Source organism: Pipistrellus kuhlii, unplaced genomic scaffold (genome assembly GCF_014108245.1).
Source record: "Pipistrellus kuhlii isolate mPipKuh1 unplaced genomic scaffold, mPipKuh1.p scaffold_m20_p_1, whole genome shotgun sequence".
NCBI lineage: Eukaryota > Metazoa > Chordata > Mammalia > Chiroptera > Vespertilionidae > Pipistrellus > Pipistrellus kuhlii.
In genome coordinates, this window is record NW_023425404.1 from 74730929 (window position 1) to 74746713 (window position 15785).

The 15785-nt window shown below is 41.1% G+C and overlaps 1 protein-coding gene and 1 long non-coding RNA gene across 2 annotated transcripts in view; one reads left to right on the forward strand and one right to left on the reverse strand.

Moving 5' to 3' along the window:
- The window catches only part of SLC25A21 (solute carrier family 25 member 21), a 497159-nt gene that overhangs the window by 48073 nt on the left and 433301 nt on the right, over nucleotides 1–15785 (reverse strand). The window contains exon 4 of the mRNA XM_036452249.2: nucleotides 41–107. Coding sequence (XP_036308142.1) covers nucleotides 41–107 — 67 coding nt within the window. The remainder of the gene's footprint in view (nucleotides 1–40; nucleotides 108–15785) is intronic.
- LOC123652842 lies at nucleotides 41–11761 on the forward strand. Its single transcript, XR_006742356.1, has 4 exons — nucleotides 41–109; nucleotides 621–625; nucleotides 11661–11668; nucleotides 11749–11761. It is a non-coding gene; the product is annotated as an uncharacterized LOC123652842 (long non-coding RNA).

Here is a 15785-nt window from a genome sequence, read left to right on the forward strand (position 1 = left end):
GTAGTCTGTCTTTAGTTGATGGGAAGCATACACTACTTACCTTCACTGCTCTTTTTGGTGTTTCAGCCAATATGGGTGGTAGAATTCCCTTGTAAAAACCAAACAACCTGTTGGAAAAATAAAAAGATTTTATATAAGTAAGGGAATTGCAAAATAGGTGATTCTGCTTTTGTTTATAGATAAAGCAACTAATCTTAAAAAGTATTCCCAACTTTTTAACGTAGTCACCAATTTTGGAGTCATCCTTTATTTTATTTTGGTATTTAAAAAAGATTTTTAAAATTGATTTTTAGAGAGAGAGGAAATGAGATGGAGAGAGCGGTACATCAATGTGAGAGGTGAACATTGACCTGCTGCCTCCTGCATGTGCCCTACCAGGGATCAAGCCTGCCACCCGGGCATGTACTCTGACTGGGAATTGAGCCAGCAACCTTTTGGTGCCCAGGATGATGCCCAACCAACTGAGCCACACTGGCCAGGCTCTTCCTTTGTTTTAATTCTAAAGTAGAGAGGTTGTGAATACTATGTTTATTAGTATTGTTCAGATGAAGAACAAATGATTCTGAGACTGAAATCTCTAAGGTAAGTTGCTAAATACAACCATGAGCTGAACCTTAAAGATGTAGTTGATTCTCCTTAATCTAAGGAATCTTGAATTTATTTTCTAAGTTGTATAGTGGATAGCTTCAAAATGTCTCTTGTCTTGCATTTTCTCCCTTATGGGAACTAAATGAGGCAGGGTCATTAAACTCAAATTTTCTGAGGCTAACAAGGTGATAAAATCTAAAATTTAGCTTTACTAACACATGGACCTTTAGTAACAGACCCTATGGCTGTGGACTAGGACTCCTGGGCTTGTCCTGACTTGTCATAATTTTTAAATTCCCTTAATATAATTGGAAATAGGTCAGAGTCATATGTTTCTGACAGAACAAATGTCAAACTCCCTTGCTAATATGCAATTTCACAGGGCCTGGGACAGCTATTCTTGCCTGTGGTGAGGAACTTGTCACATATTCAGAGTTTTTAGAAAATAATGAGTAGATAAGATAAGCTTATGATAGGTTTATAAAAGGTCATCACTTATTTCATATTAAATTTTAAGACAGAAAATTTTTAATTTGTCTAACATAAAATCTTTACATATATAGGGTGTCCCCCAAAAATGTATACACACTGTAACAGCTGATCACTCAAACTGTAAAAACTAAATGTGTTTTAATAAACACTGCCTTTATAATTATTCAAAAGTGTGTGTATACATTTTGGGGTACATTATATATATACACACACACACTAGTGGCCCAGTGCATGAAATTTGTGCACAGAGGAGGGTTCCCTCAGCCCAGCCAGCACCCTCTCCAATTGGGGACATCCCTCTCTCAATCAGGGACCACTAGCTCCTAACTGCTCACCTGCCTGCCTGATTGCCTCTAACTGCCTCTGCTTGCCTGCTTGATCACCCCTAACCTCTCTGCCTGCCTGCCTGATTGTCCCCAACTGCCCTCCCCTGCCAGCCTGATCTCACTCCCAACTGCCCTCTCCTGCTGTCCTGGTTGCCCCCAACTTCCCCTCCCTCCCAGCTTAATTTCACCCTCAACTGCCATCCCCTACTGGCCTGATCCCCCCCCCCCCAACTGCCCTCCCCTGCTGGCCTGGTTGCCCCCAACTGCCCTCCCCTGCCAGCCTGATCTCACCCCCAACTATCCTCCCCTGTTGGCCTTATCTCTTCCTAACTGCCTTCCCTTTGCCAGCCTGGTTGCCCCAAACTGTCCTCCCCTGCCAGCCTTACCTTGCCCCAACTGCCCTTCTCTGCCAGCCAACTTGGTTCTGATTGGCCGGTTTCTATGCTAGTCAGCATCAAAAGCTCTGCTGCTTAGGCAGCCATTGGTTCCTCACACTTCACCCAGATTTGGTTCTGACTGGTCAGTTTCTATGCCAGTCAACATTTCTGGGCTTATCAACAGGGCCTGATCAGAAAGGCAGGGCTGATCAGCAGTCCCAGTGGAGGCCTGGAGAGAAATGGAGGGGAGGCTGCTGGTCAGACTGGGAGAGAAAGAAAGAAGTAAGTCCTGATCAAAAGCTGCCATAGAGGCAACGGATCAGTTCCTGCTTCTCTTTTCAGGCCTCTCTCTGGCCCTAATTTGCAGCCCCCTCAGCAGTCAGTTTTGGGGCACCATGCATGCAACAGAAGCAGTCTGACTGCAGGACTGACTTTCAGTTGGTCTAGCCTCATTACAGGATGGAATGATCCAGGGTTTTTATATATTAGGATATGTGTGTGTATGTATGTACCATATTCTCACTTTAAACCTAGAAATACATACATAAAAGAGTATATTCTGCATTATTTGCTGAGATAATCAGTTGTCCTGATGAACCCACAACTGACTAGAGATAAAGGCAGGACTCAGTGTGTTCCTATGTTAGGATGGCCATTTTACATGGGGCTGGAGATTCTTTGATTGACCCCTCAAACTTCACTCCAACTTCTTCAAATGGGGTTCTGATTCTGATGTGCTTCTGGAATAAGAAAGTTAAGAATTTATTCAGACTAACCCACTGTGCCACCCAATCTAACATGGTGACCTCTTGCTCTTCCTTAACTAACTGGCATATATAGCACCCTTCAGTGAGGGGAGCAAAGGGCTCATTTTTAAGCTTTTAAACTGTTAGCTCCTTGAGGACTGGGTGTGCATTTACAGTGCTTATTCCAGACTCTCTCTCTCTCTCTCTCTGTAAACAGAATATAGTGTTTGATGAATTTCTTAAGAGGAAAAAAGGAATCAAATAATCCCCTCTTATGGACTTACTGTGCTCACTAATTTTCAGTGAATGAATAGTACTAGCATTATAAATAGGAAGTGAGGCAAATATATGCTTTGAATAATTATGGGAATTTACAATCCCCTCCCCCCCACACATACCTTTTTTATTCCAATTTCAAATACTAATGCCTGAAATTCACTTGTAAAATTTAAATATCAGCACTCTCTATAATTTCAATTTTATTATAAATCATTATAGTGATTTTCCTGAAGTTCTATGTTTATAATGAAAGATATTATTAGTTCTGTTATTTCTGTGTTGATTTTTCTACATCCAGAAAGTTATGCCTGATTATGGAGGAGGGTGAAATTAACAACATGTAAGTAACTAAAGCTTCTAGAACTGAGTGTCCCAGTTAATAAAGGCACTTGAAATCCCATATAACAGAGAACAGTTATGGAAAGAACAGTTGCTCAGCCTTAAGAAAAAGACCATAGGGAGAAACATGATAATGTGATGGAGCTCTTGGAAGTTGGGCATGTAGGAAAAACATTAGACTTGTTTGTTTCTAGTGATAGAACTAGGCCCAACAGGCACAAGCAATAAGGAAAGACACATTTTTGTCCCAGTAGGAACTTAATACATGGAAATGCTCCTAACAGTCAGGATTATCTAGAGATAGACTGGGCTCTCCTGAAAAGTGGTGAGTGCCCCTTTGTGGTATGTGGTCCAGCAGTCTAGATGGCTACTTTTAATTGATGCCAGAAATGGGACACAAACAGTAAATGGACTTTCTGGCCCTCCAGGTCTCCTCTGACCCTCAGATTTTGTTCTTCTAAAAAGAAGAACAAGAGACCATGGGAAAGTTCTTTTCTGAAGAGACAAACTGCCTTCTTCAAACTTTTGCCTAAAGCTTCTCTGGAGGGCAGAAGTCTTATAAGTAACACAGAAGGTCTTCATTTTAAAAATGATGGAAGAAAATATTAAAAAGAGTTGTAAGACAGGAGGAAGAACCACAGCTGGGAGAACCACAAGGATTTAATCGAAAAGATCTGGGTGGTCAAGACCCTCTGCTTCACGTTGGCAATGCTTCCTGATGCATCCTCCTTCCCTTCTCCCTGCTCGGTCAGGTTCATGTGCAATCACCCTCATACCCCCAGCAATCACCTCCAGCCTTCCCAGCATCCTGAACTTTCTAACAATGAGTGGATAGCTTAACAGGAAATTCTCAAGGACTGTAGGCAGTCTTTGCTGGCAAATGGGAAGGTAGAATGATCTACCTCCTTGTAATGTATTCACAAACTTCATGCAATAGAGAACATCTCTGGAATAGTCAGAGATGGCCCCTCTTCTGGTGAGATTGCCCCACCCCACTTTTAAAATAAACACTGCCTTTATAATTATAAAGGAACCAACATATTAGTACAATGATATTGCTTGTAGGCAGTGGTTGTTTGGGTGCCTTACCAAATGGATCCAAATGCAATCCTGTCTTTTTGCCCCAGTTAATCTGATCCAAGTCAGACCTAGCTGAGTTTTCCTCCAGGATTTTGGAATTAGAACTAAAAAAGTGATTCTCCTTATGTCTGGTAGAAGCTCTAAAAGCTAAAAAATCAAAGGCAGTCTAGTCTTCTTTGGAAGAACTCAGTGTACACTGATAAGAAGGAAGGAAGCTACCATGTAAGGAAACAGAGGCAAGATGGAGAAGAGAAACCCTGGTACTGGGAGTCTTGACTCTCCTGACAAGACTTCTTTAAGCTCATTTACATCTCAACCCTTGTAAATATTGGAATTTTCCATTGCTTTTGGCTTCCTGAGATACCCAGTTACATTTATGATACACTTAAATTTTTACTTAAATAAGTCTGAGTTGGTTATATTACTTATAACTGAAAGTCCTCGATCTACAAAGGAAACCTCATGGCCCTTCCTGCCCAAGTGGCTGCTACAGTACCCCAGTTCCATGCCCTCTCACATGAAGAGTCTTTCTGTCAGTTTAAGTGGGCCCTTGGGCCAACCAGAAGAGGCACAACCAAAATTTGAGCAAGAAAATGTAGGTAAAAGATCAAGCTGATGAGATATTTTTCTGACTTGATTAGAAAATTACTGTAAGTTTTCCTAATGTAAAGTGTGACATACAGATTCTGAGAAACAAAATGGAATTGTAATGTTTTATGAAGGACATACATTTTTATCTGCTGAAAAACTGATGTTTATTATTCACATGCACTGTTCATTCTGCCAAATTTTTCTGCCTTCATGTAGTTTTGCCTTGAAATACAGAACACGTAGCTTACAAGGATAATAAATAGGGAAGTTAAGAGATTTGTGACACACATATAAACATGTTTTATAAGGTTTATTTCTCAAGATTGACACTCCTTGGATCAATGAAAAATGGGATTTTAATGTGTGTAATGGCAGTCCCTTTCCCTGAAAAGACAGTAAAGCCACCACTCTGGTTTTAAGTTTTGACCAAATCAAGCCCACTGGAAAACTCTTTGGAAGAGGAAAAAGAGCCAATGCCAGACCTCCCATAACATCCTAATATATAAAAAACCAGGGTCCATAACATCCAAAATGACCGAAGTCTCGACCAACCAGAAGTCAGTGCTGGGTTGCCATGGCAACCTCGCACTGACTGCTGTGGCTGTGGGAGCCTGGACGCAGCACTGACTGCAGAGGGAGCTGTGGATCAGGCCCCACAAGAGGCCTGGAGAGAGAAGCAGGGTCTGATCCGTTACCTCTTTTAAAAGCTGTTGATTAGCACTTACCTCTCTGATCCAGCGCCGTTGATAGGCCCAGAGAAACCAACCAATCAGAACCAAATCTGGGAGAAGTGCGAGGAGCTAATGGTTGCCTAGGAGGCAGAGCTTTTGATGCTGACTGGCTAGGAAACTGACCAGTCAGAACCTAATCTGGGTGAACTGCAAAAGCAGAACCTAAAGTGAGTGCTGGTGAGGGGTTTTAAGGGCAACAGCTGTTTGGTGTAAGGTGTAAGAAAGTGGTTCAATTTTTTAATGACTGGTTTGGCAGTATAGTGGATATGGCTGGCTATCAGTCCAGATATAGGGATTATGTATTTTTGTCTGGCAAGAGCATCTCATCCTGCTGAAAAAGGCTTTTCTCCCCCATTTAAGCAATCCTATCCTATATAATCAATCTATACTACTAAAAGAGTAATATGCTAATTAGACTGTGTCGACTAGCCATCTTCTGGACATTTGACTTCCTTCCGGATGAAGCCATGATGGTGAGGGCCAATGCAGAGGCCATTAGGGGAAATCAGGCTGGCAGAGGAAGGCAGTTGGGGGTGAGATCAGGCTGGCAAGGGAGGGCAGTGAGGGGGCAATCAGGGAGGCAGGAAGGTGAGTGGTTAGGAGCCACTAGTCCCAGATTGGGAGAGGGGTGTCCGACCACCAGTTTAGGCCCAATCCTATAGGTGGTTGGAGAGGGTGAGGCTGGGCTTAGGGAACCCCATTCCATGCACAAATTTTGTGCGCTGGGCCACTAGTCTATATAATAAAACCCCAGTGGTCATGACACTGTAAAAACCAAAGGCTGCTCATCAGGAGGCTGTGTGCATGGTGAGGCAAGTGTGGATGGGTGGGATCACAAGATTTTGCATGTTGGGCTTCTAGTTTTAGTATAAACTATATGGCAGCCCTTGTGTTTTGTTTCTCAAAGTTGCTACTTCTGAAAGTAATGAGTTTGATTTTAACTAGCAAGTGTGGGAAAATGTTAAGTCGAATATTTATAAACTTTTGTTAAACTTATCTAATAAAAGAGTAATATGCAAATTGACCATGATTCCAACACACAAGATGGCTGCCCCCATGTGGTCAAAGATGGATGACCCCATGTGGACACGAGATGGCCACCACAAGATGACTGGCAGGGGAGGGCAGTTGTAGGCAGTTGGGGGAACCAGGCCTGCTGGGGAGAGCAGTTGGGGGGGACTCAGACCTACAGAGGAGGGCAGTTGTGAGTGTTCAGGCCAACAGGGAAGGCAGTTAGGGGTGTCTGGACCAGCAGAAGAAGGCAGTTGGGGGAGACCAGGCCAGCAGGGAAAGACAGTTGTGGGGGAACCCAGGCCTGCAGGGGAGAGCAGTTAGTGGCAATCAGGCCAGCCAGGGAGCAGTTAGGTGTCGATCGGCTGATAGTGGAGTGGTTAGGGGATGATCAGGCTGGCAGGCAGAAGCAGTTAGGGGCAATCAGGCAAAGGCAGGTGAGTGGTTGGGAGCCAGCAGTTGGGACCCAGGAGGGAATTATAACAGCTTGTTTAGGCCCTATGGTATCAGGCCTAAATGGGCTGTTGAACATCCCTCAAGAGGTCCCAGATCAGAGAGGGTTCAGGCTAGGCTGAGAGACACCTCCTGCCCCGTGCACGAATTTCATGCACCGGGCCTTTTGTATTTTATAAGTAAAAATAGTCAAAATTTGTTGAATGCTTACCACGTATTAGCCACTCTGTTAAGATAAATATTCGAAGGCATATGGACATATTTTAATCTCATTCAACTCCCACAACAAGCCCTTGCAGTGGATATGACTACATTGACCATTTTACAGGGGAAGCTATCATCATATCACTGCCAAATAGGATACAGTGACTCAAATCAAGTCCCATTGTCCTCATAGTCCATGCTCTTGACCACTGGGCTATACTGTATTGCAGTTTTTCTTGAAATAAAGCTAATTTTATAAACACTTTTAAAAAGTTACTTCTGTTGCAAAAATGTTTTGACAGTTCTTATTTTAGGAGGAAGCAGAAATATGATAGCAAATAAAAATCAGGTTTCTACTCCATTTCATTCAATTCTGTTCTAAAGTAATGTGAAACACTACATGCACAACTGATAGATTTGGGCTGAGATGAACAAGATCATTTTTTTGGTGAAAGCTTTGGGGTTGTTGATTAAGTATTTTCTAGTTGAATCAGAATGCGAAAAAATAGTACACCCTGGGATAAGCCTTCTTCCCCTCTAGGATAAATGTTGCCTTTAAGAGGCACACCAGGATAATTCTATCAAAGATTAAGAGAAAGAGAATACTTCAGTAACATGATAAAACACTGAAATACTAACATTAAATATTAAAATAAAAAATTTTGTCCAAAAAGTTAGTGGTGAGCTCTATTAGTTTGCTCACCCAACAGATACACCTCCAACCTCTTCTTTTTCCTCGGGGTACAAACGCAGGTATTCATCATCCCCTATGCTAGGAAGAAAGCCCTTACGTTGGGAAGAAACCCCTAGTTGGGGATGAAGCAGAATTCTTCAAGCCAATCATGGTGGTCCCATTCTTTGCTAGTGGAACCTATTGCATACATGGCATATGACCCAAATCTAGCCCATGAAACCTGGAAGAGGAATGGATGCTGGAAGTCATGGATTTTCATCTCAGGATAGAGGAACATGGGAAGAAAGTCCCTCTTCCTTTCAAGATGTTGTCCTAGCTCCACAAGGTGCCTGTGTCCTATGGCCAGCTGAGATATCATTACCTGCAAGCTGGGGATGGCTAGCAGAAAGATGGATAGGACCAGGATCTTGAAGAGTGAATTAACTCATCTTGGCATCCTACCTTCAAATATACGATTATGTGCAATTAAAAAAATAAATCTTTACTATTTGAGCTTTCAACTCTGTCTTCTACTAATCTACAGCTAAAAACATTCTGATAGAAACAGCCCTTAACACCCCATTTCTGAAAAAGTCTTAAGTGGTAATTTTTAAATCATAACTATAGCAAATATAGTTATTAACTGTTAAACAGAGCTTTAGAAGGAGACTGTGAGAACCATTTTAAAAAGTGGATTTAGATGATTTCTTTGAGGAGCCCATCACACTCTAAAATCCTGTCCCATCAGGATGGTTTCTGCGAGAGAACCCCATACCACAGGTGGAATGTGGCGGAGCTTGTAAGCGAACACGAGGATGGGGTTTCAGGTCTCTAAAGCCGTTAGATCATGATGGTTCATATACTAATGAGAGTTGTTGTTCAGAAACTTAAGTAGACAAAGAGAACTACAATATTGGATCACATTTGTTTTTAATTTATAGTAAAAACAGATTCTATATTACTTTGTACCTCTATAAAATGTAGATCAAAACTACACTGCACATGTTCTCAAAGACACAGCTCATACACAGCTTATTTGAGATAAATATTGGTGCCAAACCCCACAACATAATTTTACCCCTCATTTCCCCCATACCCACTTTACAGTGTGAAGCTATTTAACACATTGGGTGGCTCCAAGATTATAGACCCACCAATGAAAAGATGTTGATTGTACGATGCAAGGAAATGTGGATTTCCTTTGAGTCTGAGTTTGTGTCCCATCTTGGTGGTTCATTTACAGCCATGTAAACCCTCAAAGAAGCCTTCCTGCTATCTCTCATTAGTAGGCTCTGCTTTTAGGTTACTTTGTTTAAGGTCCACATTTTAGGCATCCAAAGAGACTAGACATATCCTTAATTAAACATCTTATACCTGACAACATCTTTAGTCCATTGGATGGCTGAGTAAAAAGTTATTTGCTTTAAGTCAGCTACTGAAATCTGAAGACTTTGTGGTGAATAGTGAGTAGACAGAAGAGTAAAAATTGGACTCAGGTATAGAAACCAAAAAGCAGCGGGAAAATCACATGTGTTGCCTGCCCCTCCTTCCTCTTCTCTGGGTTGGTTCTGCTGTCATTTTCCTAATTCAGAATGTAGGAAAAGTTTGTTTGGAAGTCATTTGTACTGTAGAGCTGGACCGCTCCTCCAGGCAGGCTGGGAAATTTCCAAATTTGCTGGGCTAGTCAGCGGGGTGTTGGTGTTAGGAGCAACAAGATGGAATCTTTTCTTCAGAGCAGCCCCAAGGAGGAAGGGAAATCGTTGCTGCTTCACAGTGACCGTCAGAGAGAGTCATACCCTGTTGTTCATCAGAAAGCTTATAAAACTCAACTGATAGATTCTTGAGGAATGAGTATAAGGAAACCATGAATAAATTATCTTCCCATCTAAGAGAGGAAAAGATCAATGTACAGATCTGTTGCCCGTGGAAACCGAGGCTTTCCCTGGCTGTTGGAGAAGGGCTTTGGGGCCCAAACTGCTTCGATTCATAATGTAGGTCCAGCAACCATCACACCGAGTGCCAGGATTGAGATGCACATCATCCAACCATGCAAAGGCCAATTAAAGAAATGATTTCCAAGTGGCAAAGCCATTTTCCAAGCCACCTGCGGCACACTCGCATGCAGCATGAGAGGATGCTTTCACCTGGATCCCACGTCTCTGCCAAAAGCCTGGCATTCAGCAAGTGTCCAGAGCAGCAATAATACTCACCGGTGAAGCATGAAATAGGAGCGACAGGGAAAGTGACACCAGATCTCCATTGGGGAAATTGGAAAGCATTAACACGTCTGTGTACCTAACAGAACACAATTACTACATTTTATTTTGTTTCAACAGTCAGGGCCTAAATGAACATCACCATTCAGTTCTGTTCTGGGCAATGATCCAAGCTCATCTTGGTACAGTTGATTTTGAAGCCTTACAGTCAATCATATCTCCACAATTTGTTCTTTTTTCAGTCTTCAGGCATCCTCCTGATTTCCATTTCTTGTTTGGAAGCCTTGAGTCATCTGTTCTGGCAACATGACCAACCCAAATCAGTCATTTTCTCCAAATTATATTGAAATAGGGATCGTGCTAGTTTGTTTTCTTCCTCCTTTCTTTCACATAATTTTCCCTTTAAGGATCTCCTAATACAAAGCTGATTGAAGACATACAATATCCTCTTTCTTTTGCTGTTGTCAAATCCAAGTTTCTTACCCACATGCTGTAGCTCTGTAATTAAAACAGTGAGGGTGGCTCTCAGCCCTGGGTTATGAGTGCAAGGCTGCCATTGCTCCATGGATTATGTATCCCAGGGCAGAATTCTGACCCTGACACCAAACCTTTAGGGCATTATTCTGACATCATTTACACTGATTCACAAAATCCAAATGAAAGAGTGAGGTTTCATGCTCTGTTATTTGAATTATGTAGAATCTGCAATCCAAAACTCTCAAAATTATATGCATCTTCAGGCCATTTTCATTTAGGTAAAGAAGAGAGGGAAAGCTATACAGTATATCTTTCACAGGAGGGAAGAGAACACTTTAAAAAGTGAAACAGATTCTTTTTAAAGAATCAACTGAACTTCAAGGAAGTGCAACATAACTCAAATTTTAGCTAACATCTATAATAATAATAAAAGCATAATATGCTAATTAGACTGGATGTCCTTCCAGACGAAGCTGGGACTGGGAGGGGAGCGCAGTGTCGGCAGCTGGGGGAAGGAAGGCCTACTCTTGCACTTATTTCATGCATCAGGCCTCTAGTTCTAACATAAAGCTAACAGTTTTCCCTGCTTCAACTCACTTCAGATCTTCAGGCACAACAAATATAGCTATTACTTTTCATTACAGAGAATTAATTGAATTAAATTTGTGCATATGGTCCTCAAATGTATTTGCTACCCAAAACCCATACCACTTTTATTATATGCTATATGAAGAAATTCTTTAAAGTTTTCCAGAACACACGTGTTTAACTGAACTTTTAGTATGATCTTACTATGACAATTAAACTTCGTTGATATGTCTAAAATAAACTACAAGTTTGATTTTCTAAGACACACAAAAATGTAGTGTAGCTCTCAGTCTCACTCAGGAGGTAGGTCCACGGCTCCAGTCCCTGGAAAGTTGGCAGGGTCCTCGGTGCACTGAACATGTTGCACAGTTCAGCCCAAGGAAGGCATTAGCGTGATATAAGAACCAGAACCCTCATGGAAAATGCCAAGGAAAGAACAAGCAAAAAAGATATTTGAGAAGCAGCTAAAGTAGTACATAATGTGGGTAGAATGTGTTGTTAATTGCTCCATTAATCTATAAATGAAGAGACTTACTTAGAATTAACTATGCAAAAGTGTATTAATTTTTAGTGACAGCCGATTACCTTGCTTATAAAGGTGAACTCATTTCACTAGGAAATAAGAATCATAAGAGCAGTCATTCACTCATGTGAATGACAACTATGAAGAAAAAAAAAGAGAAAGAAAGAAAGAAAGAAAGAAAGAAAGAAAGAAAGAAAGAAAGAAAGAAACAAAGAAACAAAGAAAGAAACAAAGAAACAAAGAAAGAAACAAAGAAACAACGAAAAGGACTGGGACTGAATGGAAGCCAGGAAAGGAAAGAGAGAAAGAGAACCTGATCATACCCTGGCTGGGTAGCTCAGTGGGTTGGAGTGTTGTCCTGATACACGAAGGTTTGGGGTGCTACCCAAAGTCAGAGCACATACAAGAAGCAACCAATAAATGTATAGAAGGTTGGAACAACGAATTCTCTCTCTCTCTCTCTCTCTCTCTCTCTCTCTCTCCCTCTCTCTCTCTCTCTCTCTCTCTCTCTTCCTTATACTCTTTCTTGAATCAATTAGAAATAAAAGTCCCCTGATAAACAAGTTCCACTGAAGAAAGTCTTTGCTCCATCCTCTCACCAATCCTCCATTTTAATTTTGTTCTTTCCCCCATAATGAAGTAATTATCACTCATTTATTTATTCATTCAGTATGTTTTGTTCCCAACACTAAGCTAAACACAGTTTTTTAGGGTCAAATGTTGATTCAGTCTCATAATCTCAAAATCAACTAAGACACTTTTCTTTAAGAATTCTTCTCTGAGATGGCAGACAATATTTTGATATTTTACCTGCCTGCAATACTTGAAAGATGCTGCCCTTCACATTACATTATATTAGCACATAGTAAAACTCAATTAATATTATATTAAATATACTTATATTCAAATAAGAAATGTATATATTTATGCATATATGTACAGGGGTAGGCAAAAGTAGGCTTATAGTAACTTGTATGCAAAAATAATGCAGATTGTGATAATCACAATAGCTTTCTTTTAAATATATATTATTGATTTTTTTTTTTTTTTACAGAGAGGAAGGGAGAGGGAAGGGATAGAGAGTTAAAAAAAAAAAAAAAACTGATGAGAGAGAAACATCAATTCAGCTGCCTCCTGCACACTCTCTACTGGGGATGTGCCTGCAACCAAGTATACGCCCTTGACCAGAATCGAACCTGGGACCCTGCAGTCCACAGGCCAATGCTCTATCCACTGAGCCAAAGCAGTTAGGGCACAATAGCTTCCTTTAAAAAAAATATTTGTATTTATTTCAGAGAGGAAGAGAAAGGGAGATAGAAACATTAATGATGAGAGGAAATTACTAACTGGCTGCTTCCTTCACTCCCCCCACTGGAGATCAAGCCCACAACCCAGACACCTGCACCTGACCGGAATCGAATCCAGGACACTTCAGACTGCAAGCTGATGCTCTATCCACTGAGCAAAACCAGCTAGGGCTCACAATAGCTTTCTTAACCCAAAAGAATGTTACTCACAGCTGTAAAACTATGTTTGCCTGCCCCTGTATACACATATTCATACACACATATGTAAATAGATCCTGTATACAGATTCATACACAGATATGACTCAGTATGTTAATAGTCTGAATGACATACAATTTTAACTGAATAAAATATCTATTATTCACATGATTACCATATTTAATCCAGGTTATTCAATGACCACTTCTGTTCTTTATCACCACCCTCTGGCATTTAGCCTTCATTTGATGCTACCTGTCAGTAAAGGCAATGCGATGTGGGCAGGAGTGTGGGCTGGAACCACACTCTTTGGGTTTAAATTCTGGCTGAACCAGTATTTTAGCTGTTTATCCACCATGAAAAATCACTGGCATAAGAGGTGAACAAATTAATTCTAAAGCATTCCTGCCAGAATAGAGATGTTTGTTTATGCCAGCTCTCTTACAAGTGCTTATGGAAATGAGTTAGTACACTGTTGTAAGTAGCATGATTTAATAGCTTGCCCAAGCTGCAGAGCTAAATATGATTGCAGCTGGGACAGAAAGACTCAGAATTCAGAGATATCCTTCACCAATGGAACCTCATCTAAGTGTGTGACCCAGTGCATGAGGAATTCACACCCTGTTGTGAAATTCTGCTACAACCAATTCATGCATGTTTGAGGTCAACAATGTTGCTCTCTAAGTGCACTGAGCGGACAACTCCCAAAGTACATGTCACTTTTGGAAATGCATTAACTCTATGGCCACCAGTTACTACAGTAGGCTCCACATGAATTTCTTGAGGTGCCCCCTGGTGGACTTCCAACAAAGCTGAGTCTATTGAGAGAATCTTGAGAAACAAAAATAGCAATCATTGTGCTACATACTTTACAACTATTATCCCATTCAAACATTCCACTCTTTTCATTTTATAGAGAAGAACATGAAGACCCGGAGAAGTTAAGCAATGTTCTTACTAGTCATGCAGCTAGTAAGCAGTGGAGTAGGGATTAGAACCCAGGTGTATTTAACTCCCAAATCTCCACTTTTGAATGTTGTTTGACTTCTGTGTTCTCAGAGAGAGTCAGTCAAGTCCACTGGGAAAGGTCATTCCACCTCCTGGCTCTCATGCTCTTTGGGCAACTGTGTCGCCAGTGTTCAGGCTCCAGGTTCTCCTTGGTTTCTGAGAGGGGCTAAAACTCTGGTTTTTGAATGGAGAAACAGCTAGCTGAGCCAGGGTTTATAATCTCTTTTGTCATCTGCAGTGCCCTGCACCGGAGTTTTTTAAGAGCCTGCGTTCTTGTTTAACTGATTGAAACAAAAGTTAAATGGGTAGTCAGAAAGCTTTCTGGATTTAATAAGTCAAAGTCTTTTTTGTACTTCATGGACTTCTGGATATGCCCTGTTTTCCAGATCACCTTGAAAAAAATTTCCTTCATAGCACATTACTATTAATGAGTACTTAAGGCCTATTTTTCTAGTCAATGCACAGTGGGATAATTTATGTAGAATTCCAGATATTTGAAAAACAATGCAGAAGATAACCGTAGGACTTCGTTTCTGGATAGTTGCTACCTCTCTCTGGTGATTTCATCTAGTCCTGTTACTTTAATTATCACCCACATGCTGGTAATTGCCATACATCTCCAGTTGGATGTAATGATTAGCATGTTCAAGGTGAATTCCTGATTCTCCCTCCACAAATTTGTTCCAGTCACAATATTCTCCAGATCAATTAACAGAAACTCCATCTTTCCGATCACTCAGAGCAGAAACTTTGAAAGCATATACTTGAGTTGTCTTATTTGTCTCTGTTACCCTGGTCTGAGCCTTGATCATTTCTCAAGTGAGCCACTGTGATAGCCTCCTAACTAGTTTTCCTACATTCTGTTGGAAATGCAGTAACAGAATAGTCCTATTAAAATAAAAAGTGGGTCATGTGACTCCTCTGTTTCCAACCTTCCAATATTCTCCCATCTCTCTCAGAGTGAAACCAAAACCCCTTCAAAGGCTCTAGGCAATGTGCTTCCACCACACTGTACTATGCCTCCCACCGCAGCTCCTACCACTTTCCTTGGTTCACTCCCCTCCAGCCCCAAAGAACTTCTTGTTCCTTGGACCAGGCACACTCTCACCAGAGTCTTCACACTTGCTGCGGCTTGTCTGGGATCCTCTCCTCTACATACCCCCATGGATCACTGTTCACTTCTTCCATTCTGTACCAGTGTTACCCTCTCAGTGAGCTTGATCTCACCTTTCTTTTACTTAAAATTGCAACACTCTCATCTTGATACTGCCTATCCTTTTTGGCTGCTTAATTTTTATTTATAGAATGTTTCCCCTCCAAACAAACTTTATAGTTTGCCTGCTTGTTTTATTTATTCTCAGTTGCTCCCACTAGGATATCAGCTTCATGAGGACAGGAAAGGGCTTTTGTTTTTTATTTACTGCTCTATCCTAGGGGCTAAATACAGGACCCTTTACATAATCAATGCTCAGTAAAGATTTATTGAATAAAAGAATAAATGCATTATATTCCCACTGACCCAGTCTGATGGCACTGTGAATAGAAAATTGTACCTGGTATTTGAACTATTATAAGATC